General features: G+C 34.1%; 1 protein-coding gene and 1 long non-coding RNA gene across 3 annotated transcripts; both read left to right on the top strand.

Annotated features, from left to right (window-relative positions):
- Nucleotides 1-813: 813 nt before the first annotated feature.
- On the top strand, nucleotides 814-14,642 carry LOC138699839 (uncharacterized). 2 transcript variants are annotated; one of them, XR_011332085.1, is made up of 4 exons: nucleotides 814-1,039; nucleotides 1,341-1,408; nucleotides 14,051-14,228; nucleotides 14,405-14,642. It is a non-coding gene; the product is annotated as an uncharacterized lncRNA (long non-coding RNA). The 2 variants fall into 2 exon arrangements; XR_011332084.1 differs by lacking the exons at nucleotides 14,051-14,228; nucleotides 14,405-14,642 and adding an exon at nucleotides 3,390-3,562.
- Nucleotides 14,643-19,724: 5,082 nt separating this feature from the next.
- On the top strand, nucleotides 19,725-25,225 carry LOC138700506 (uncharacterized). The gene is made up of 5 exons (XM_069827107.1): nucleotides 19,725-19,916; nucleotides 21,645-21,874; nucleotides 22,146-22,213; nucleotides 24,554-24,731; nucleotides 24,908-25,225. Exons 1-3 carry the CDS (start codon nucleotides 19,804-19,806, stop codon nucleotides 22,148-22,150), a joined length of 348 nt encoding a protein of 115 aa, XP_069683208.1. The 5' UTR covers nucleotides 19,725-19,803; the 3' UTR covers nucleotides 22,151-22,213; nucleotides 24,554-24,731; nucleotides 24,908-25,225.
- Nucleotides 25,226-27,097: the final 1,872 nt, after the last annotated feature.

The raw sequence follows: 27,097 nt of genomic DNA, 5'->3' as shown, positions 1-27,097 counted from the left end.
TTGAGTGTAATTAGTTATCACTGTCATCGGGTATATACCCATTTGCAGTGTGAATAAATACATATAGGATACATACATACATACATACATACATTAATACAAGTTGTTAAATTGTTACTCAGTCTAAGCTGTAAGACTACTGACACAATGGAAATATGGTACTTACAAAACCAATATTTTTAAACTAGGTAGGTATAACTTTTACAATTTCACTGTTACGTACTACAATTTTTGTAAATGTTTAAACAAAATCATATAAGTTAAATTCAATAAGGTTACTAGGCCTATTACAGAAAATCAGTTCAAGAATATACTGGATATTTCATACGCGGGCCTAGCAATTCTAGTTGAATGACGTGAAATAAAACGGAGATTAATTATCTCTTAGTTTGAGCTAATATTCTTAAATGATATTGAAAATATGACAATATGAGGGCTAAGATTACTCTTACTGATGTGTCAACAATTTTGAAACCTTGGCACTGTAATGTCGGTATTCAAATTTTGGCCTATTAGCACAGTCTAGTATATACAGTCACGAAGCTCAATACGTAGTGAATATGCATCCATAGGTAGTTGCTAACCACTAGGATCGCTAATATCGCCTCATTACAATGAGAAATAGTACCGGCACAGTCAATTGTTCCTAGCACCCTCAAAACTCGAGCTTCGTGACTGTATATACTAGACTGTGCTATTAGGTTAAGGCGTATTGTTCTGCGTTTTGTTTCATTACAATAAAATGTTTCAAGGTATGATTTGATGTTTTATCAGTACATCGTTTTAATTTTGGTATGTTTAATTTACAGGAAGCTGGATCCCAGAACGCTGCTATCTGCAGCCATGGTTAATAAGACATGGCTAAATTACTGCCGTGCAGATTCTACTCTACGCAAAAGAATCAAGCAACAGATCGCCATGGAGAGACGAGAACGACTCCGCCCATTCATAGTGACTGTTGACAGACAAGATCGCAACAATTCGCGACCATTCTCGTCGGTGAATGTTCATCGAAGAGTCACATATACTCCTGTATCAAGTAAGTGCTTTTAACTAATTTCTTAATCGAATGACTTTCAGACCACGAAGCTTCCATACACATATTAAATACCCACAAAAGCGTAAGCCAACAGCAAAAATGAGAATCCTAGGTTACTATAGCCTAAGTATTTGTTAGTTACTTAATATTTTCGAACAAATCATAGTTATAATTTTGGGGCAATTATTCAGTTAATTTCTAGATTTTATTTTAAAGAGTGTCATCGTGTTCATATAGAACCATCTATTGGTCGTTAGCATGTCACTCATTACAAGCGGTCAATTTTGTGATTTCATTACAGACTGATCACCTCTGCATGAATAATCCACATCTTCACCTGTCTTCTCATCAAAGTGCGACCATTGATTAGTGAGTATGTAGTAATATACATAGGCTTATTAACATATTTATAGTTTTTACATTTTCATTAACTGAATAATATAGAAATAAGGAAGGTATTTTTTATGCAAGTAAAGATTTCATTGCTTCACTGATATAGACCTATTAAGTCAAATGTCACAACACTGTTCTATAGGTTTTAATCATTTACCATTTCATTTTACTCGTAGGTCTATTTGATATTCGTTTTGGTAGACCTGGAATATAAAAATCACATTTCCGACGTTCATATCGGTTTGAGCATATTTATTTACGGTTAAGAATTGGCGGTCAAGCAATAAAAAGTTCATTCTGTTAGTCTATTATTTGCGTTTTGTGGTTTTACCCGTTTTGTCGTAGAATATGGCTCTCTAGTGACCCAGAGATTCGTACTATTCCTCTGAGGTTATAAAGTTATTGTGGGAGAGTACTTTTGTAATGTGTGATAGGCCTAGTGTTAGGATTTTCTGCTATTTGGAGTTCGTGTTGTAGATTTGATTATATTCCGTGAAGTTATAATAGATCATTGAGTCTTCTGTTTAACGATCATGGAGGATGCAGATCCCTGTCAAGTGAAAGATCTTTAAAACATGGCGCAATATCCAATAAATATCTTTGTTCAAATTTTGGAACTGTGAGATGAATAAGTTTTCGTAAAGTCGAAGATCAGTAAGAGGTTAGGTTAGGTTTGTTGAGACTTTTATCAGCCTATGCTTTGCAAATAGCCGACTTTATCTTTGGCTTAAGTGCACAATATCGGAGCGGATGTAGGCATATATTAGCCTAATTGCGTAGAAGTCTCTAGCTGTTTACATATTTTACTTTTGAACTACTCTTAGGCTATCTTTCGTAGGCATTACTGTTGACCCTAATATTAATAAACTATCTATGTTTGTTATGCATTATGTTGGTTTATAACAGTTGCCCTCCGCTATTAGCCGCCGGCTTTATTGTAATATTATGCAATGGTTACCGTCTTAACAGTTAGAGAAAGCATTAACAAACGAATATAGGCCCTAGAGATGTCACATTAGTACTCAGCTTATCTAATTCGTTTTCTTCATTCGTACTTTTCAATTGCTAATGTGAAATTCTGAAGTAAACGTAATAACCTATAGGCCTAAGATATCCGTAAAATTGAAATTGTAATCCTTTCCGTATTATATGAATCGATCTGACAAATTTTTATAGAGAGTTGAAATTGGTTTAAATACATTATCGAACATTTGTTTTGCAAAGAATTTTAAGGTCGAATTTCTCAACGATCTTGTGGTCTAATGGTTACGGTAAGAAATTACTAAGCAGGTTTCTGGCGATTCAAATATGGTAAATACAATTAATATATAGCCTACATAGCTATATTATGTTGATATAAAATGTAGTGACGGTAGTAGGGAGTATTTGGAAGTGAGAAGGAACTGAGAAAAAGAGAAGTAAAGGGAAGAATTTTTATTCCAAACATCTTTACTTCCACAATCCCTTAAGGCACTTGAGTTAATGTGTAACTGGCATATGTGAAAATCTGGCGGCTCCGGTATTCGGACAATTTTTTTAATAGATAGCCAGATGGACAGCGAAATCGCAAGTTGGAGGAACAATATTAGGTTTGGTTTCCTAAGTCTTTTAGTACGCCTTGCGTATACGCTTTTTGATAGGTAGATAGACTATATAAAAAGCGAGTTTTCATATTTGTTTTTTGGAAAACAATTAAATATGACCATTTTTGAAAGGAAAATAAAGAAAGGCCGTCATGACGGGCTACAGATTTACTTTTGCGGTATTTAAATTTTCTTTCCGATGCTTCATTCTCTTTTTCATTTCCAATGTTAGACTATGACTTAGGCCTACGTCTTTCTTTAGAAGAAGTGGTTCTCTCAACTATTAGAACGCTATTGACTTTTCCAGGGTAAATATTAGTTTGGAACCTGAATCTACTAATATTGTTCGACTTAAACGCTGCTTTGTTTTTCAGATATTGTTCGTCCAGGAGCAGCACATTTTCAACAACGAGTGATGCGTCAGTTTACGGTTGCATCTCTATCACAAGCACAAGGAGACAACAAGACGAAGAAACCGGTGAAGTCGGCTAGTAAGAGCAACAAGGTATCCACAACAAGGATGAGATTGTAAAGGGAAATCCTGTTAGCGAGGTAAGAACATTTATTTCAAAGACTGGTAAAGCAGTAGTGCGTTGTTAAAAGTCGTAGACTGCATTTCTTTCGCTGTTGTTAATGAATAAAGACTAGTCACACATTACTCTGTTGTTCTTGTTTTACTTGAGGGTTTATTCCAATGTTACTAATAATAACCTACATTTTACCTTTTCAGGTGTATCGAGGCATTGGTGAGGATGGATTTCATAAATACGGAGAAATAGACTAATAAAATAATTGTTCGTGCCAAATATTGTGGAACGACGACATGAATGAAGCGTTTTCATTCTAAGACGCCAAACATCAATTTAATTTTAATTGTATATATAGAGTATAATAAAATGTGAAGACTGTGTACATAAGTACAGTATGTATTGTAGCATATGTTGCTATATAGTCTGGTTTTTTTTAGTCTTTTTTGAGGTCGTTAATTGTAAATACATTCAGTGTATTCTATTTCATGTATTATGTAAATAAAATTTGTACATAACTAGTGTTAGCCTATAAGATAGTGTCTAAACATATAATTTGTAAGTTCTATCTGTATTTTACTCAATTGGTATTAAATAGAGTGAAACTTTATTTTGTTTTATTACAATTCGTTTACTACAAGGTCTTGGTGCTTTGAGGCGGACTTCGAGTTGAGACAGTTCAGGGATGTTTCACCACAAACTAGCGACTAATAATTCATTAGAGCTTTCTAGGTGCTTCAAGTTGAGATTAGTTTCTACAGGCACCAGTCCTACTCTGCAGAGGAAGATTATCCCTTTCGAAGGAGGAAGTTTCATGATAGCATATTATTGTTGATAAAACGAAGGCATTCACTAGCCAGTCGGATGCATAGGCACGAACTTGAAGTCCACCCAACAAGTAAAGACCTTGTGAGTAACAGAACCATAGAGACATTTGTTTTATATTTAAGTTCAATGTAATCCATAATTTGAAAAAGTCACTGATGAGAAAAAATGCTGAAATAATTCTGCAAGTTACAGTTAGGATACAAATGCAGGTACATTATACTATACTTCGAATCTCTGCACATCTTATAATAGTGAATTGAAGTATGGTACAATACTATAATCTCAGAAGGATATTTTCCATCCCTCCAATTCATCTTTCAACACTCCTACAGGTTACAACGATAGCTTCAATCATCTCCCGTTCCTGCGTACTGCTAGAACTTATTTATTCTGGTGTAGTTAAGGCCATCAGGCCTTCTCTTCCACAACACCAGAAATACAATAATGGAAATAAAAAGGAAAAAAAAAATACACTACAAACAAAGTAGAGCCACAAAAAAATATATACAGGTTGCAGTCACACAAACTTTAAATGAGTGACTGTCATAATTAATTGTATCCTTACTAACATAAACAAGAAATTTGCAATTTTAATCTAGAGTAAAAGAGAAAACACAAATCAACACTTCTAGCAATACCTAAAAAGGATTAAATAAGACAAAATTTTCGAATTTAATTTTAAATTGTGATAAAGTCCGGCAGTCCCTGACGTCATTAGGTAACAAATTCCAGAGACGAGGTATTTCTAGAGTATAGGAGGATGATTATGAAGACGTTCTATGATGAGGGATAGAAAGAAGTACTTGATGCCGTTTTCGAAGAGTTGTAAGAAATTGAAAGCGTGATAACATAATTCTGAGTAGAAGTATGCATGATTCTAAACAGAAGAGACAGTGAATTTATTGTACGCACCCATAAAAGTAACTGGAGGGAAGGTGTTATATGGTCAAATTTACGAGTATTGCAGATGAATCGTATGCACACATTATGAATAGGCCTACGTTGTAGTCTCTCAGGTAACATTAGTTAGCAAGGAATCGCAATAATCAAAATGGGGCATCACAAGCGTCTGAATAAGATTCTTTTTTAGACTAAGTGGTAGAAATTATTTCATATGAAACAAGGAGTGAAGATGAGAATTTTAGTTTTGCAACTTACACAGTGTGGGCAGGAAATCACTGTGCTCCACATTAGTGCCACAATATTAACATAGAGTTACACAAGTGGATTCCTATGTGGACTACAATGCTCGACACATTATCTGATGCGCTTTCGTGTCTTGCCACACACTGCCATAGCATTTGCGGGATAGTGAGGGCGAAGGTCCTTTCCACAGTTCTGCGTGACTCGTTTTGATAACGGCGCTGCCATGGAGGAAACATTTCCACCATGGGCGCTGGCACTTCATTTTATACCTCGCATCGAGTTTCATGGAATGGTAAGGTCAGGTTCGCGGGATGGCTATGGTAATGGTGCTGTGTTGTTGGACCCAATCCAACGGCATGACAAATAATAATAATAATAATCCGTGGCGCTACAGCCCGTGAAGGACCTAGACCGACCAGCCGGCTGCTGGGCTCACGCCCACATACCGTAGCAGAGGTGGACGATCATCTAACCAGAATGGAGATATCGTGTGGTTGGCAGGAGAAATATACCTTCAAAATGTCGCGCACAGAAAAGGCAAAGCGTGCAGGTGCTCCATCGTACTGCAGCCTCACATCGCATAGACCTAACCGTTACTCCACAGCGGTAGGCAAAGGAAGGAATGTCAACAAGTAATAAGTAGACTTCGAAGTTAAGGCACATTTACTCTGAAGTCAAGTACATACAGAATAATACAGCGTTTACAAAACGGCTGGCAATGTAGTTATTTCCCGTCATACATATACTATGTCAGTCGAATGGAGCTGTTGCTAAAAATTAAACGTTCGCTTGAAGAACAAACGTAAAGATTGTGTTGGTCGAATACAGTTTACTATCGTCTCTCTGGTGTAGAAACGTAATATTGTTCTGAGGCTTATAAAAAGTTACACAGGGAAACACTATTTACAAATGTACTTTGTAACAATTTTTATAATAATACATTATTATTAGGATATCAGAACACATCTTATAATATTACTATAAAAGAGACGTTTAGATAAAACATTCAGAAAACTGTGCGTTCTATTTAATATAAATCTATACCCCGTATGAATAAAACTCATGTTCGAGGGGATAACAAAGTATAAGCTTAGAGTACTTGCTTTAATAAATCATTACCAAGAAACGGGGAGGGGAAAAAAAAAAGAAAAGAAAATCCTAATTTTTAAGAACGGGAGTAAAGTAAGTAAAAGAGAGATGGTTTCTGAACAATAATTCATTGAGTTTCTTGATTCACATATTTAGGTGTAATATTAGATAGGAAGAGTAAATGGATGACACAAAATGAAGTGGCATCTAATAACGGTAATGATGCACTTACCGCGGTAGATAAGTGTTTGAATAAATGACAGGATATAGAGATTAAAAACTTATTTCATATTTATAGAGCTATTGTAGAATCGAAAATATTGCATAATATAGAAATTTGGGGTAATGATTTATCTTGCCAGCTTATTGATAGAATTAGATCTAAATTGTGTAAGAAGTTTCTAGGAATCCTGTGGAACTCTTCTAACGTAGCTGCTAGATTAGAAATGGGGTAGATAGTATTATGGGAATGATAGTAGTAAGTAAGGAAAATAAAATTCTTAGGTTATATTATGGCGAAAGAGGATAGTACCGTTGAAAAGAAGTGTTTACATTTTCTTCGGGACACGAATTTGAAATCCAATTGGCTACAAGATTTAATGGACAAGGTGAGTAGATTAGGTCTAACTTGAGATGATATTGGGGTAATGAATTTAAATGTAATTTGTAAAATCGTAAAAGAAAGATGTAACTAAATTACGAGACAAGTGTTATATCAAAATATCAAGGCATTAAGAACTTTAAATAATTTTGAAGACATTAAAACGTCATGGGAAGAAGAAGAATATATTGTAAAGTAATAGTGAAGTGAAAATGGGCTTAGCTTGGTGGAGGCTAGGAATATGGAAAACGAAAAACAAGAGGAGTAACACAACACCACCCGTTTACATGCTTATCCACAAAAGCGGGAATTTAGCATACCGTTCATAAGAAAATACCATTAAATGATATCATAAGTTGATTTGAATTTATAGGCCTAAACTGGTATGCGAGAAGTAGGTTGCGTACGTTTGGAAGGGTTTAAAGTGAGTAGGCCTGCAACTTGTTATCTGTTATAAAATCAACCAATTAATTCTAAATGTAATACAGTTGTTATAATACATATTAGCCTATCCCATGTATGAATTGCAATGATATCTTCAAAAATTCAGATAGGCCTATAAATTGACTACCTATTTAACAGCCTATTTTTATATATAGGAAATAGAAGAGAAATAGACCTAAAACTGTCAACTCTTACATGCCTTAGGCCTACTATTCCTTCCGCAGCCATTAATTTTATTTTATATCGGTACCTACTAAATTACGAGGAACAAATCGCATTCCAAGTAAAATAGTGTCGTAACTCGAAAATTGTGATTTGTAAAGATATGTTATTTTCTAGTAAAATACTGCTGTAAAAATGTTTTCATAAATAAGTACCAAAACCTCTAATATGTGCTTACTGGCTTTTAAGGAATCCGGAGGTTCATTGCCGCTCTCACATAAGCCCGTCATTGGTCCCTATCTTGAGCAAGATTAATCCAGTCTCTACCATCATATCCCACCTCCCTCAAATCCATTTTAATATTATCTTCCCATCTACGTCTCGGCCCCCTCAAAGGTCTTTTTCTCTCCGGCCTCCCAACTAACACTCTATATGCATTTCTGGATTCGCGCATACGTGCTACATGCCCTGCCCATCTCAAACGTCTGGATTTAATGTTCCTAATAATGTCAGGTAAAAAATACAATGCGTGCAGTTCTGTGTTTGTAACTTACGCCATTCTCCTGTAACTTCATCCTTCTTAGCCCCAAATATTTTCCTAAGCACCTTATTCTGAAACATCCTTAACCTATGTTTTTCTCTCAAAGTGAGAGTCCAAGTTTCACAACCATAAAGAAAAACCGGTATTACAAATGTTTCATAAATTGTAACTTTAATCTTTTATGAGAGCAGACTGAATGACAAGAGCTTCTCAACTGAATAATAACACGTATTTCCCATATTTATTCTATGTTTAATTTCCTCTCGAGTGTCATTTATAATTGTTACTGTTGCTTTCAGGTATTTGAATTTTTCCACCTCTTCAAAGGATAAATTTCCAATTTTTATATTTCCATTTCTTCCAATAGGCCTATTCTCGTCATGAGACATAATCATATACTTTGTCCTTTAACAATGTACTATTTTATAATTAGAATTTTATACATCCAACTAGTAAAACAGCGTTGGAAATATTTTACGAACGTAATATGTGATTTTTGACTTACGACAGTATTTTACTGAGTATGTGAAATGCTGATCGCGTTTATAATTTCCGTTCTTAGACAAAATTATTTAATTTTTCAATTCCCTTGCGCTTTAGAAGTTACATCGAGGAAAGTTGTATTATTCAGATATTTTAGATATATATGAAATTTAAATATATCCGAAGTTTCTATAAAATCTTAAATTTCCTAAAAATATTAATAATTTTGGAAATGTATGAATTTGTCGGCCATATTGACAATTCATAATAAGCTCCTGATTGGCTACTTCATGTTGTCGTAACTGTTTCCTATTTGTCGACATACGACGCTAATCGTGATTGGATGTTCAGAATTTGGACTCACTGAATATAGGTGAACTTTTTCAAATCTTTCTGACATTTTGCGTTTTGCTGTTGTTGAGATAAGTTCGAACAGAGCGGCGAAGTGTGATTTTTTTGTGATATCTGGTCGCTGGTGTGATAATTTGAGATGGAGGCGCATAGTATGTTGCTTTACTTTTTCTCTTCATCGCCTGTGTTACAAGATAAGAGATTCGACATCGTCGGAAATCTTCCTATTGAAATTTCCGTCATGATTCTCAGGTAAGAATATTGATTAATTCACAACATAGTATTGTAGGCCTGTCCATAGTGAAGGAAACAGAGTAAAAATTAATATAAGACTGAATATTTTCATTGCCAACTGACGTAGAAGTAATTATTATATATAGACATACTGTATTATAACTATAAAATTAATTTGTAGACAAAATTTCCGTCTTCTGTAATGCGATTCCTGTAAACTAAAATCAGTCCTTTACGTTCAGCAAGCCTAGGCCTTAATTCTTTTTCACAAAGAAAGCGTTCAAAGATATTATGTTTTGTCGTCTTATAATGAAATACTTTCTCGAAGAAATGGTGCGTTGACATTTAAGAGGGTAGTAGAAACTAGAATATACTGCGCAATGTTGAATGCAAGACAAAGGCGTAGGCGTAGGTTTAACCAAACGTATTGAAACAACGAAGCAAACAATTTACGAGTATTTATATAGAGAACACAGGAGTTAATTTGCAAAATGAGATATCGCTAAATTGTATTTATACACGTTCGAGTATCTTTGATATCTTCAGGTCGATATTATATTATAGACTAATTCACCTCTTTCGCTTGTAAGTTATGTATTTGTAGTAGGCTAGTTATGAAGAGTGTGTCCCTCGAGAAATTAGAATTTCTGCCATTAAATAGAAGTTAATTCTGTTATCAATTCTCGGAGAATTCCACATCATTCCTGATCTTATTAAGGTTATGATATCTTTTTATATGAACATTATTAAGATACAGCATAGCCTGGCTAATAGTATAAAAGTAGGATGTGCAAAAATTTACACACTTAGGCCTATTTATGAAATAGTCTACTGTATGACGACAGTAGATTAACCAACTGGTAATTCTGGAGGACGACTACTCTAAGATTTTGAACTTCTTTTTTTTTCTTCACAAACGACTATTTTATGCTCGATTTTCGAAAGGTAATGCAAAAAAAGCAGAAACTCGTAATTTCGACTGTAACCTAACATAACCTATCGCAACCAAACATAACTTTAACTGACATTAACTCGAGAAAAACTAAGCTAACTTCAATTCACAAAATATGTTGGACCGACAAGTCAATACAAACAAATATATGATAATTTATTATTAATTATATTTTTTATTAATTGTGCCTATTATTGTCATTATTGAGTGTAATTAGTTACCACTGCCACTGTGTATATACCCATTTGCAGTGTGAATAAATACATATAGGCTACATACATATTTTAATATAAGTTGTTAAATTGTTACTCAATCTAAGCTGTAAGACTTCTATCACAATGGAAATACTTACAAAACCAATATTTTAAAACTAGGTTAGCTTATAGCTTTTACAATTTCACTGTTACGTACTACAATTTTTGTAAATGTTTAAACAAAATCATATAAGTTAAATTCAATAAGGTTACTAGGCCTATTATAGTAAAGCAGTTCAACAATATAATGGATATTTCATACGTGGGCCTAGCAATTCTAGTCGAATGACGTGAAATAGAAACATATTAATTATCTCTTAGTGTGAGCAAATATTCTTAAATGATATTTAAAATGTGGCATTGTGAGGGCTGAGATTAGTCTTACTGATATGTCTATAATTTTGAAACATTGGCACTATAATGTATATTCAAATTGTGTTCTGTTAGGTTAAGGCATATAGTTCTGCGTTTTGTTTCATTACAATAAAATGTTTCAAGGTACGTTTTGATGTCTTATCAGTACATCGTTTTAATTTTGGTATGTTTAATTTACAGGAATCTGGATCCCAGAACGCTGCTATCTTCAGCCATGGTTAATAAGACGTGGCTGAATTACTGCCGGGCAGATCCTACTCTACGCAAAAGAATCAAGCAACAGATCGCCATGGAGAGACGAGAACGACTCCGCCCATTCATAGTGACTGTTGACAGACAAGATCGCAACAATTTGCGACCATTCTCTTCGGTGAATGTTAATCGAAGAGTTACATATACTCCTGTATCAAGTAAGTGCTTTTAACTAATTTCTTAATCGAATTAATTTCACACCCACAAAAACGTAAGCCAACAGCAAAAATGAGAATTCTAGGTTAATATAGGTAGGTATTATTTTGTTAGTTAATATTTTCGAATCAATCACAGATGTAATTTTGAGGCAATTATTCAGTTAATTTCTGGATTTTATTTTAAAGAGTATTATCGTGTTCATAAAAAACCATCTATTGGTGGTTAGCATGTCACTCATTGCAAGCGGTCAATTTTGTGATTTCATTACAGACTGACCATCTCTGCATCAATAATCCACATCTTCACCTGTCTTCTCATCAAAGTGCAACCATTGATTAGTGAGTATGTAGTAATATACATAGGGTTATTAACATATTTACAGTTTTTTTACATTTTCATTACCGGTAACTGAATAATATAGAAATAAGGAAGGTATATTTTTATGCAAGTAAAGATTTCATTGCTTCACTGATATAGACCTATTAAGTCAAATGTTACAACACTGCTCTATGGATTTTAATCATTTACAATTTAATTTTACTCGTAGGCCTATTTGACGTTATTTTTGGTAGACCTAAAATATAAAAATCATATTTTCGACGTTCGTATCGGTTTGAGCACATTAATTTACGCTTAAGAATTGGCGGTCAAGTAATAAAAAGTTCGTTCTGTTATTATTTGCGTTTTGTGATTTTACCCGTTTCGTGGTAGAATATGGTTCTCCAGTGACCCAGAGATACGTACTATGCCTCTGAGTTTATGAAGTTATTTTGGCAGTGTGCTTTCGTAATGTGTGATAGGCTAAGTGTTAGGAAGTTCTGCTATTTGGAGTTCGTGTTGATAGTAGATTTGATTATATTCCGTGAAGTTATAATAGATCATTGAGTCTTCTGTTTAACGATCATGGAGGAGGCAGGTCCCGGTCAAGTGAAAGAACTTTAAAACATGGCTCAATATCCAATAAATATCTTCGTTCAAATTTTGGAACTGTGAAATGAACGAGTTTTCGTAAAGTCTAAGATCAGTGATAGGCTAGGTTAGGTTTGTTGAGGCTTTTATCAGCTTATGCTTTGCATATAGCCGACTTTATCTTTGGCTTAAGTGCACAATATCGGAGCGGATGTAGGCATATATTAGCCTAATTGCGTAGCTGTTCACATAAGTATGCTACTTTTGAACTACTCTTAGGCTATCTTTCGTAGGCATTACTGTTGACCCTGATACTCATAGCCTATCTATGTTTGTTATGCATTATGTTGTTTTTTAACAGTTGCCCCCCGCTTTATTGTAATATTATACATGGATATCGTCTTAACAGTTAGAGGAAGCAATAACAAACAAATATAGGCCCTAGAGATAATGTTACATGAGTACTCAGCTTAAGTTATATCTAATTCGTTTTCTTCATTCGTACTGTTCAATTGTGTTATTTCCCGATTTACCACGAAAATTATCTGTAGCTGCATTTAGATTGGCAACAGGCTATGACTGTTTGGCCAAACAACTGCATAGAATTGGAATATATCAGTCCTCTAACTGCCCATTGTGCAACTTAATCCAAGAAATCGATTCGGAACACCTCAAAATCTGTGCTTCAGTGGCTGACCATGATAATATCTTTGAAAAATATTGGAGTGCAAGAGGCCAAATGACTTTATTGTCAAACGCCTGGCATTAGAAAGCTAAAACTGTTCAATTGCCAATGTAAAGTTTTGAAGTAAAAAACAAAACATGACGTAATAACCTATAGGCCTACGGATATCGTTCATAAAATTTAAATTGTAATCCTTTCCGTATTAAGTCTGACATGAATCGATCCGATAATTTTTTATAGACAGTTTAAATTAGTTCAAATACATTATCGAAGATTTGTCTTAAGAAATTTTAAAGTCGAATTTTTCAACGATCTTGTGGTCTAATGGTTACGGTAATAGATTACTAAGCAGAAGTTTCTGGATCGATTCCTGGTGATTCCAATATGATAAATACAATTAATATAGACATAGCTATATTATGTTGAAAGAGTAGATAAAAGAGAAGAATTTTTATTCCAAACCTCTTTACTTTCACAATCCCATAAGACATTTGAGTTAATGTGTAACTGGCTTATGTGAAAATCTGGCGGCTCCGGTATTGTGTAATTTTTTTAATAGATAGCCAGATGGACAGCGAAATCGCAAGGTCTAGGATCAGTATTAGGTTCGGTTTCCTCAGTCTTTTAGTGTGCCTTGCGTGTACGCTTTCTGGTAGGTAGGTAGATAGACTACATAAAAGCGAGTTTTATTTTATTTATTTATTTATTTATTATTATTATTATTATTATTATTTTTTTGGAAAACGATTAAATATGACCATTTTTGAAAGGAAAATTAAGAAATGCTCTCATGACGGGCTACAGTTTTACTTTTGCGGTATTTTATTTTATTTATTTTTTTTTTAATTTTCTTTTCGATGCTTCATTCTGTCTTTCATCCCTAATGTTAGACTAGGTCTTACGTCTGTCTTTCTTTAGAAACAATAATACGAACAAATGGTTCTCTCATCTATTAGAACGCTACTGACTTTTCCAGGGTAAATATTAGTTTGGAACCTGAATCAACTAATATTGTTCGACTTAAACGCTGCTTTGTTTTTCAGATATTGTTCGTCCAGGACCAGCACATTTTCAGCAACGAGTGATGCGTCAGTTTACGGTTGCATCTCTATCACAAGCACAAGGAGACAACAAGAAGAAGAAACCGGTGAAGTCGGCTAGTAAGAGCAACAAGATATCCACAACAAGGATGAGATTGTAAAGGGAAATCTTGTTAACGAGGTAAGAACATTTATTTCAAAGGCTGGTAAAGTAGTAGTGCGTTGTTAAAAGTTGTAGACAGCATTTCTTTCGCTGCTACTAATGAATAAAGACTAGTCCATACATTACTCTGTTCTTGTTTTACTTGAGGGTCTATTCCGATGTTACTAATAATAGCCTACATTTTATCTTTTCAGATGTATCGAGGCATTGCTGAGAATGGATTCATGAATACGGAGAACAAGACTAATTAAATTGTTGGTGCTAAAAATTGTGGAACGACGACATGAATGAAGCGTTTTCATTCTAAGACGCCAAACATCAAGTTTTTTTTAATTGCATATATAGAGTATAATTAAAATGTGAAGACTGTGTACATAAGTACAGTATGTATTGTAGCATATGTTACTATATAGTCTGGTTTTTTTGTCTTTCTTGAGGTCATTAATTGTAAATACATTCAGTGTATTCTATTTCAGGTACTATGTAAATAAAATTTGTACATAACTAGTGTTAGCCTATAAGATAGTGTCTAAACATATAATTTGTAAGTTCTATCTGTATTTTACTCAATTGGTATTAAATAGAGTAAAACTTTATTTTGTTTTATTAAAATTTGTTTTACTAGAAGGTCTTGGTGCTTTGAGGTGGACTTCGAGTTGAGACAGTTCAGGGATGTTTCACAAACCAGCGACTAATAATTCATTAGAGCTTTCTAGGTGCTTCAAGTTGAGATTAGTTTCTACAGGCACCAGTCCTACTCTGCAGAGGAAGATTATCCCTTTCGAAGGAGGAAGTTTTATGATAGCATATTATTGTTAATAAAACGAAGGCATTCACTACCCAGGTGGATGCATAGACACGAACTTGAAGTCCATCCAACAAGTAAAGACCTTGTGAGTAACAGAACCATAATCTCCTGACACATTTGTTTTATATTTAAGTTCAATATAATCCACAATTTTAAAAAGTCACTGATGAGGAAAAATGCTGAAATAATTCTGCTATTTACAGTTAGGGTACAAATGCAGGTGTATTCTACTATACTTCGGGTCTTTGCACATCTTATAATAGTGTGTGAAGGATGGTATAGTACTATACTCTCAGGAGGATATTTTCCATCCCTCCAGTTTATCTTTCAACACTCCTACAGGCTACAACGATAGCTTCAGTCATCTTCCGTTCCTGCGTACTGCTAGAACTTATTTATTCTGGTGTAGTTAAGGCCATCAGGCCTTCTCTTCCACAATACCAGAAATAGAAATACAATAGTAAAAATAAAAAGAAAAAAATACACTATAAACAAAGTAAAGCCACACAAAAATATACACAGGTTGCAGTCACACAAATTTTAAATGAGTGATTAAGTATCATAATTAGTTGTATCCTAACTAATTAACAAACAAGAAACTTGCAATTTTAATCTAGAGTAAAAATAAACACAAATGAACACTTTTAGGAATACCCAAAAAGATTAAATAAGACAAAATTTTCTAATTTAATTTTAAATTGTGATAAAGTCCGGCAGTCCCTGACGTTATTAGGTAACGAATTCCAGGGGCGAGGTATGTCTAAAGTAGGCCTATAGGAGGATGAGTATAAAGACGTTATATCGTTCTATGATGAGGGATAGATAGAAGTGCTTGATGCCGGTTTCGAAGAGTTGTAAGAAATTGAAAGCGTGATAACAGATAATTCTGAAATATGCATGATTCTAAACAGAAGAGACAGTTAATGTATTGTTCTTCGTTCCTTCAGATGCACCCATGAAAGTAACTGGAGAGAAGGTGTTATATGGTCAAATTTACGAGTATTGCAGATGAATCGTATGCACACATTATGAATAGGCCTACGTTGTAGTCTCTGAGCTAAGAGTGAACTTAACATTACTTAGCAAGGAATCGCAATAATCAAAATGGGGCATTACAAGCGTCTGAATAAGATTCTTTTTTAGACTAAGTGGTGGAAATTCTTTCATATGAAACAAGGAGTAAAGATGAGAAAATATTATTTTGCCACTTACACAGTGTGGGCAGTAAATCAATGTACTCCTACACATTAGTGCCACAATATTAACATACAGTTACACATGTGGATTCGTACGTGGACTACAATGCTCGACATACACTGTCATAGCATTTGCGGGATAATTAGGCCGAAGGTCCTTTCTGCAGTTCTGCGTAACTCGTTTTGATAACGGCTCGCTCCCACTTCTCTTGATACCTCGCAGCGAGTTTCATGGAATGGTAAGGTCAGGCTCGCGGGATGGCCATGGTAATGGTGCTGAGCTGTTGGACCCCAATCCAGCGGCATGGGAAATATACCTTCGAAATGTCGCGCACAGGAAAGGCAAAGTGTGCAGATGCTCCATCGTACTGCAGCCTCACATCGCATTAGACCTAACCGTTACTCCACAGAGGTAGGCAAAGGAAGGAATGTCTTAACAAGTAATAAGTAGACTTCGAAGTTAAAGCACATTTACTCTGAAGTCAAGTACAAACATAATAATACAGCGTTTGCAAAGCAGCTGGCAAGATAGTTCTTTCCCGTCATACACATACTATGTCAGTTGAAGGGAGCTATTGCTAAAAATTAAACTTTCGCTTGAAGGACAAAACGTAAAGATTATGCTGGTCGAACATAGTGTACGATTATTGTCTCTCTGGTGTAGAAACGTAATATTGTCCTGAGGCTTATAAAAAGTTACACAGGGAAACACTATTTACAAACGCACTTTGTAACAATTTTTTATAATAATACTTTATTCCATTTTGAATCTTGCGTACACTACTTTTTAACACTTTATCAATCATTTTTAATACTTTATTATTAGGATATCAGAACACATATGTTGTAATTTTATTGTAGGCCTACATAAATTACCGTTCCAGACTCCCAAGACAAATTCTCCGCTATATACCACATGGAAGAAAAGTATTCCTGAAAACTTTTATTAGAAATAATGGCAACATGAGCTAATATAAATTTACAAGATAGAGTATCACCTATTATAGAACAATTCATTCTGAAATTTGTGGAGCAAAACACAGATTTATACCTATCGTAATTGAAAGTATTTCAACAAATGGCTTTATTAACTGAATTGTAAAAATAAATGAATCGATCTTTGGGACGCCCCCTGAAAAGATGGACGGAGACCGTAACAGGCCACTAGGCCTAATAGCCTACCTGCAAGGACGATGATGATGATGACATGAATTACAATATAAAAAGAAGCGACATAAATACAGTAATTATAAACTGTAGGTCACAGGAATAGACTCGTCTGAAAATAATATTACTATAAAAGAAACATTTAGATAAAACATTCAGAAAACTGTGTTCTATTTAATATCAATCTATACCCCGTATAAGTAAAACACGTGTTCGAGGGGACAACAAAGTATAGAGTACTTGCCTTAATAAATCATTACCAAGAAACGGGGAGGAAAAAAAATGAAAATCCTAATTTTTAAGAACGGGAGTAAAGTAAGTAAAAGAGAGATGGTTTCTGAACAATAATTCATTGAATTTCTTGATTCACATATTTAGGTGCAATATTAGATAGGAAGGTAAATGGATGACGCAAAATGAAGTGGCATCTAATAAAGATAATGATGCACTTACCGCACTAGATAAGTGCTTGAATAAATGTCAGGATATAGAGATTAAAAACTTATTTAATATTTATAGAGCTATGTAGAATCGAAAATATTGTATAATATAGAAGTTTGGAGTAATGATTCATCTTGCCAGCTTATTGATAGAATTTTATCCAAATTTTGTAAGAAATTTCTAGAAATCCCGTGGAATGCTTCTAATGTAGCTGCTAGATTCGAAATGGGGTAGATAGTATTATGGTAACGGTACTAGTAAGAAAAATAAAATTCTTAGGTTATATTATGGTGGAAGAGGAAGTAGGCCTACCACTGAAAAGAAGTGTTTGCATTTTCTTCGGGACACGAATTTAAAGTCCAATTGGCTACAAGATTTAAAGAACAAGGTGAGTAGATTAGGTCTAAAATGAGATGAGATTGGGGTAACGAATTTAAATGTAATTTGTAAAATCGTAAAAGAAAGATGTAGTCTAACTACATTAAGAGACAAGAGTTATATTAAAATATCAAGGGATTAAGAACATTGAATAATTTTAAAAACATTAAAACGTCATAGGAATAAGAAGAATATAGCCAATTGTAAGAGTAATAGGAAAGTGAAAATGGGCTTAGCTTGGTGGAGGCTAGGATATGGAAAACGAAAAACAGGAGGAGTAACACAACACCACCCGTTTACATGCTTATCCACAACAGCTGGAATTTAGCACACCGTTTATAAGAAAATACCATTAAATGATACCATAAGTTGATTTGAATTTATAGGCCTAAATTGGTGTGCTAGGCTGCGTACGTTTGAAAGGGTAGTGAGTAGGCCTGTATCTTGTTATTTGTTATAAAATTAACGAATTAATTCTTAATGTAATGCAGTTGTTATAATAGCCTACATATTAGCCCATCCCAAGTATGGATTGCAATGATATCTTCAAAAATCCAGATAGGCCTATAAATTGACCACCTATATTTAGTTTTATATATAGGAAAGAGAAGAGAAATGGACCTAAAACTGTCAACGGAAGATAATTTGTCTTACATGCCTTAGTAGGGTAAAGTTGCCTAATTCCGTGATACGTTTTTTTACTGAATGTCACAGGATTGGGTATCTTGCTAGAAAGTTCACCGATGTTTCAAAACTAGGCAAAAGATGTACTCTTTCGAGAAATATGTCTGACCCTATGGGCGAATGGCAAGGCTTTGACTGACATTCAATTTTAAAAAAGTATCACGGAAATAGGCAACTTTACCCTATTCCTTCCGCAGTCATTCATTTTATTTTATATCGGTACTAAATTACGAGGAGCAAATCGCACTTCCAGTAAAATAGTGTCGTAACTCGAAAATTGTGATTTGTAAAGATATGCTATTTCCTAGTAAACTACTGCTGTAAAAATGTTTTAATAAATAAGTACCAGAACCTTTAATAATGCACAATTTTATTATTAGAATTTTATATCTCCAACTAGTAAAACAGCGTTGGAAATATTTTACGAACGTTATATGAGATTTTTGACTTACGACAGTATTTTACTGGGTGTGCGAAATGCTGATCGCGTTTATAATTTCCGTTCTTAGACAAAATTTTTAATTTTCAATTTCCTTACGCTTTAGAAGTTACAGCGAGAAAAATTATATTATTCAGATATTTTAGATATACATGAAATTTAAATATACCCGAAGTTTCTATAAAATCTTAAATTTCCTAAAAATATTAATAATTTTCGAAATCTATGAATTTGTCGGCCATATTGACAATTCATAATAAGCTCCTGATTGGCTACTTCATGTTGTCGTAGCTGTTTCCTATTTGTTGACAAACGACGCTAATCGTGATTGGCTGTTCAGAATTTGGACTCACTCAATATAGGTGAACTTTTTCAAATCTTTCTGACATTTTGCGTTTTGCTGTTGTTGAGATAAGTTCGAACGGAGCGGCGAAGTGTGAATTTTTTGTGATATCTGGTCTGTTGGTGTGATAATTTGAGATGGAGGCGCATAGTATGTTGCTTTACTTTTTCTCTTCATCGCCTGTGTTACAAGATGAGAGATTCGACATCGTTGGAAATCTTCCTATTGAAATTTCCGTCATGATTCTCAGGTAAGAATATTGATTAATTCACAAGATAGTATTGTAGGCCTGTCCATAGTGAAGGAAACTGAGTAAAAATTAATATATGACTGAATATTTTTATTGCCAACTGACGTAGAAGTAATTATTATATATAGACATACTGTATTATAACTATAAAATTAATTTGTAGATAAAATTTCCGTCTCCTGTAGTGCGATTCCTGTAAACTGAAATTAGTCCCTTACGTTCAGCAGGCCTAGGCCTTAATTCTTTTTCACAAAGAAAGCGTTCAAATATATTATGTTTTGTCGTCTTATAATAAAATACTTTCTGGAAGAAACGGTGCGTTAAATTTTAAGAGCGTAGTAGATACTAGAATATACTGTGCAATGTTGAATGCAAGACAAAGACATAGGCCTAATTTTAACCAAACGTACTGAAACAACGAAGCAAACAATTTACGAGTATTTATATAGAGAACACAGGAGTTAACTTGCAAAATGAGATATCGCTAAATTGTATTTATACACGTTCGAGTATCTTTGATATCTTCAGGGTCGATATTATATTATAGACTAATTCACCTCTTTCGCTTGTAAGTTATGTATTTGTAGTAGGCTAGTTATGAAGAGTGTGTCCCTCGAGAAATTAGAATTTCTGCCATTAAATAGAAGTTAATTCTGTTGTCAATTCTCGGAGAATTACACAACATTCCTGATCTTATTAAGGTTATGATATCTTTTTATATGAACATTATTAAGATACAGCATAGTCTGGTATAAAAGTAGGATGTGCAAAAATTTACACACACAGACCTATTTATGAAATAGCCTACTGTATGACAACTGTAGATTAACCAACTGGTAATTCTAGAGGACGACCACTCTAAGATTTTGAACTTCTTTTTTTTTTTTTTTTTTTTTTCACAAACGACTATTTTATGCTCGATTTTCGAAAGGTAATGCAAAAAAAGCAGAAACTCCTAATTTCGACTGTAACCTAACATAACATATCGCAACCTAACATAACTTTAACTAACCTTAACTCGAGAAAAACTAAGCTAACTTCAATTCACAAAATATGTTGGACCGACAAGTCAATACAAACAAATAAATGATAATTTATTATTAATTATATTTTTTATTAATTGTGTTTATTATTGTCATTATTGAGTGTAATTAGTTACCACTGCCATCGTGTGAATAAATACATATAGGCTACATACATATTTTAATATAAGTTGTTAAATTGTTACTCAATCTAAGCTGTAAGACTTCTGTCACAATGGAAATACTTACAAAACCAATATTTTTAAACTAGGCTAGCTTATAACTTTTACAATTTCACTGTTACGTACTACAATTTTTGTAAATGTTTAAACAAAATCATATAAGTAAAATTCAATAAGGTTACTAGGCCTATTATAGTAAAGCAGTTCAACAATATAATGGATATTTCATACGTGGGCCTAGCAATTCTAGTCGAATGACGTGAAATAGAAACAGATTAATTATCTCTTAGTTTGAGCAAATATTCTTAAATGATATTTAAAATATGGCATTGTGAGGGCTGAGATTAGTCTTACTGATATGTCAATAATTTTGAAACATTGGCACTATAATGTATATTCAAATTGTGTTCTGTTAGGTTAAGGCATATAGTTCTGCGTTTTGTTTCATTACAATAAAATGTTTCAAGGTACGTTTTGATGTCTTATCAGTCTATCGTTTTAATTTTAGTATGTTTAATTTACAGGAATCTGGATCCCAGAACGCTGCTATCTGCAGCCATGGTTAATAAGACATGGTTAAATTACTGTCGGGCAGATTCTACTCTACGCAAAAGAATCAAGCAACAGATCGCTATGGAGAGACGAGAACGACTCCGCCCATTCATAGTGACTGTTGACAGACAAGATCGCAACAATTTGCGACCATTCTCGTCGGTGAATGTTCATCGAAGAGTCACATATACTCCTGTATCAAGTAAGTGCTTTTAACTAATTTCTTAATCGAATTAATTTCACACCCACAAAAACGTAAGCCAACAGCAAAAATGAGAATTCTAGGTTAATATAGGTAGGTATTATTTTGTTAGTTAATATTTTCGAATCAATCACAGATGTAATTTTGAGGCAATTATTCAGTTAATTTCTGGATTTTATTTTAAAGAGTATTATCGTGTTCATAAAAAACCATCTATTGGTGGTTAGCATGTCACTCATTGCAAGCGGTCAATTTTGTGATTTCATTACAGACTGACCATCTCTGCATCAATAATCCACATCTTCACCTGTCTTCTCATCAAAGTGCAACCATTGATTAGTGAGTACGTAGTAATATACATAGGCTTATTAACATATTTACAGTTTTTTTACATTTTCATTACCGGTAACTGAATAATATAGAAATAAGGAAGGTATATTTTTATGCAAGTAAAGATTTCATTGCTTCACTGATATAGACCTATTAAGTCAAATGTTACAACACTGCTCTATGGATTTTAATCATTTACCATTTAATTTTACTCGTAGGCCTATTTGACGTTATTTTTGGTAGACCTAAAATATAAAAATCATATTTTCGACGTTCGTATCGGTTTGAGCACATTAATTTACGGTTAAGAATTGGCGGTCAAGTAATAAAAAGTTCGTTCTGTTATTATTTGCGTTTTGTGATTTTACCCGTTTCGTGGTAGAATAGGCCTATGGTTCTCCAGTGACCCAGAGATACGTACTATGCCTCTGAGTTTATGAAGTTATTTTGGCAGTGTGCTTTCGTAATGTGTGATAGGCCAAGTGTTAGGAAGTTCTGCTATTTAGAGTTCGTGTTGATAGTAGATTTGATTATATTCCGTGAAGTTATAATAGATCATTGAGTCTTCTGTTTAACGATCATGGAGGAGGCAGGTCCCGGTCAAGTGAAAGAACTTTAAAACATGGCTCAATATCCAATAAATATCTTCGTTCAAATTTTGGAACTGTGAAATGAACGAGTTTTCGTAAAGTCTAAGATCAGTGATAGGTTAGGTTAGGTTTGTTGAGGCTTTTATCAGCTTATGCTTTGCATATAGCCGACTTTATCTTTGGCTTAAGTGCACAATATCGGAGCGGATGTAGGCATATATTAGCCTAATTGCGTAGCAGTCTCTAGCTGTTCACATAAGTATGCTACTTTTGAACTACTCTTAGGCTATGTTTCGTAGGCATTACTGTTGACCCTGATTCTCATAGCCTATCTATGTTTGTTATGCATTATGTTGGTTTTTAACAGTTGCCCCCCGCTTTATTGTAATATTGTACATGGATATCGTCTTAACAGTTAGAGGAAGCAATAACAAACGAATATAGGCCCTAGAGATAATGTTACATGAGTACTCAGCTTAAGTTATATCTAATTCGTTTTCTTCATTCGTACTGTTCAATTGTGTTACTTCCCGATTTACCACGAAAATTATCTGTAGCTGCATTTAGATTGGCAACAGGCTATGACTGTTTGGCCAAACAACTGCATAGAATTGGAATATATCAGTCCCCTAACTGCCCATTGTGCAACTTAATCCAAGAAATGGATTCGGAACACCTCAAAATCTGTGCTTCAGTGGCTGACCATGATAATATCTTTGAAAAATATTGGAGTGCAAGAGGCCAAATGACTTTATTGCCAAACGCCTGGCATTAGAAAACAAAAACTGTTCAATTGCCAATGTAAAGTTTTGAAGTAAAAAACAAAATATAACGTAATAACCTATAGGCCTACGGATATCGTTCATAAAATTTAAATTGTAATCCTTTCCGTATTAAGTCTTACATGAATCGATCCGATAATTTTTATAGACAGTTTAATTTAGTTGAAATACATTATCGAAGATTTGTCTTAAGAAATTTTGAAGTCGAATTTTTCAACGATCTTGTGGTCTAATGGTTACGGTAATAGATTACTAAGCAGAAGTTTCTGGATCGATTCCTGGTGATTCCAATATGATAAATACAATTAATATAGACATAGCTATATTATGTTGAAAGAGTAGATAAAAGAGAAGAATTTTTATTCCAAACCTCTTTACTTCCACAATCCCATAAGACATTTGAGTTAATGTGTAACTGGCTTATGTGAAAATCTGGCGGCTCCGGTATTGTGTAATTTGTTTAATAGATAGCCAGATGGACAGCGAAATCGCAAGGTCGAGGATCAGTATTAGGTTCGGTTTCCTCAGACTTTTAGTGTGCCTTGCGTGTACGCTTTCTGGTAGGTAGGTAGGTAGATAGACTACATAAAAGCGAGTTTTATTTTATTTGTTTTATTTTATTTACTATTATTATTATTATTATTATTATTATTATTATTAATAATTTTTTTTTTTGGAAAACGATTAAATATGACCATTTTTGAAAGGAAAATTAAGAAATGCTGTCATGACGGGCTACAGATTTACTTTTGCGGTATTTTATTTTATTTTATTTTTTAATTTTCTTTTCGATGCTTCATTCTGTCTTTCATCCCTAATGTTAGACTAAGTCTTACGTCTGTCTTTCTTTAGAAACAATAATACGAACAAATGGTTCTCTCATCTATTAGAACGCTACTGACTTTTCCAGGGTAAATATTAGTTTGGAACCTGAATCTACTAATATTGTTCGACTTAAATGCTGCTGTGTTTTTCAGATATTGTTCGTCCAGGACCAGCACATTTTCAGCAACGAGTGATGCGTCAGTTTACGGTTGCATCTCTATCACAAGCACAAGGAGACAACAAGAAGAAGAAACCGGTGAAGTCGGCTAGTAAGAGCAACAAGGTATCCACAACAAGGATGAGATTGTAAAGGGAAATCTTGTTAACGAGGTAAGAACATTTATTTCTAAGGCTGGTAATGTAGTAGTGCGTTGTTAAAAGTTGTAGACAGCACTTCTTTCGCTGCTACTAATGAATGAAGACTAGTCCATACATTACTCTGTTCTTGTTTTACGTGAGGGTCAATTCCGATGTTACTAATAATAGCCTACATTTTATCTTTTCAGGTGTATCGAGGCATTGGTGAGAATGGATTCATAAATACGGAGAAATAGACTAATAAAATAATTGTTGGTGCTAAATATTGTGGGACGACGACATGAATGAAGCGTTTTCATTCTAAGACGCCAAACATCAATTTAATTTTAATTGTATATATATATACAGTATAACTAAAATGTGAAGACTGTGTACATAAGTACAGTATGTATTGTAGCATATGTTACTATATAGTCTGGTTTTTTAGTCTTTCTTGAGGCCATTAATTGTAAATACATTCAGTGTATTCTATTTCATGTACTATGTAAATAAATATTGTACATAACTAGTGTTAGCCTATAAGATCGTGTCTAAACATATAATTTTTAAGTTCTATTCTATTTCATGTACTATGTAGATAAAATTTTTTACATAACTAGTGTTAGCCTATGAGATCGTGTCTAAACATATAATTTGTAAGTTCTATCTGTATTTTACTCAATTGATATTAAACAGAGTACAACTTTATTTTGTTTTATTGCAATTTGTTTTACTAGAAGATCTTAGTGCTTTGACGCGGACTTCGAGTTGAGACAGTTCAGGGATGTTTCACAAACCAGCGACTAATAATTCATTAGAGCTTTCTATGTGCTTCAAGTTGAGATTAGTTTCTACAGGCACCAGTCCTACTCTGCAGAGAAAGATTATCCCTTTCGAAAGAAGAAAGTTTTATGATAGCATATTATTGTTAATAAAACGAAGGCATTCACTACCCAGGCGGATGCATAGACGCGAACTTGAAGTCCACCCAACAAGTAAAGACCTTGTGAGTAACAGAACCACAATCTCCTGAGACATTTGTTTTGTATTTAAGTTCGGTGTAATCCACAATTGAAAAAAGTCACTGATGAGGAAAAATGCTGAAATAATTCTGCAAGTTACAGTTAGGGTACAAATGCAGGTATATTATACTATACTTCGGGTCTCTGCACATCTTATAATACTGTGTGAAGTATGGTATAATACTATACTCTCAGGAGGATATTTTTCATCCCTCCAGTTCATCTTTCAACACTCCTATAGGCTACAACGATAGCTTCGATCATCTCTTGTTCCTGCATATTTCTAGAACTTATTTATTCTGGTGTAGCTAATGCCATTAAGCCTTCTCTTCCACAACATCAGAAATACAAATACAATAATAGAAATAAAAAGGGAAAAAAATGCACTATAAACAAAGTAAAGCCACACAAAAATATACACAGGTTGCAGTCACACAAACTTTAAATGAGTGATTAAGTATCATAATTAATTGTATCCTAACTAATTAACCAGCAAACAAGAAACTTGCAATTTTAATCTAGAGTAAAAAAGACACAAATCAACACTTCTAGCAAAACCTAAAAAGCATTAAGACAAAATTTTGAATTGTGATAAAGTCCGGCAGTTCCTAACGTCATTAGGTAAGGAATTCCAGAGGCGAGGTATTTCTGCAGTGTAGGAGGATGAGTATAAAGACGTTCTATGATGAGGGACAGAAAGAAGTGCTTGATGCCTGTTTCGAAGAGTTGTAAGAAATTGAAAGCGTGATAACAGATAATTCGGAGTAGAAATATGCATGATTTTATACAGAAGAGACGGTGAATGTATTGTTCTTCGTTCCTTCAGACGCACCCATAAAAGTAACTCGAGGGAAGATGTTATATAGTCAAATTTACGAGTATTGCAGATGAATCGTATGCACACATTATGAATGGGCCTACGTTGTAGTCTCTGAGCTAAGAGTGAACTTAACATTACTTAGCAAGGAATCGGAATAATCAAAATGGGACATTACAAGCGTCTGAATAAGATTCTTTTTTAGACTAAGTGTTAGAAATTCTTTCATATGAAACAAGGAGTAAAGATGAGAAAATATTATTTTGCAACTTACACAGTGTGGGCAGGAAATCACTGTACTCCTACACATTAGTGCCACAATATTAACATACAGTTACACATGTGGACTACAATGCTCGACACATACTGTCATAGCATTTGCGGGATAATTAGGCCGAAGGTCCTTTCTACAGTTCTGCGTAACTCGTTTTGATAACGGCTCGCTGCCACTTCTCTTGATACCTCGCAGCGAGTTTCATGGAATGGTAAGGTCAGGCTCGTGTGATGGCCATGGTAATGGTGCTGTGTTGTTGGACCCCAATCCAGTGGCATGGGAAATA

Source organism: Periplaneta americana, chromosome 5 (genome assembly GCF_040183065.1).
Source record: "Periplaneta americana isolate PAMFEO1 chromosome 5, P.americana_PAMFEO1_priV1, whole genome shotgun sequence".
Classification (NCBI taxonomy): domain Eukaryota; kingdom Metazoa; phylum Arthropoda; class Insecta; order Blattodea; family Blattidae; genus Periplaneta; species Periplaneta americana.
This window is presented reverse-complemented; position numbering and strand designations above follow the sequence as displayed.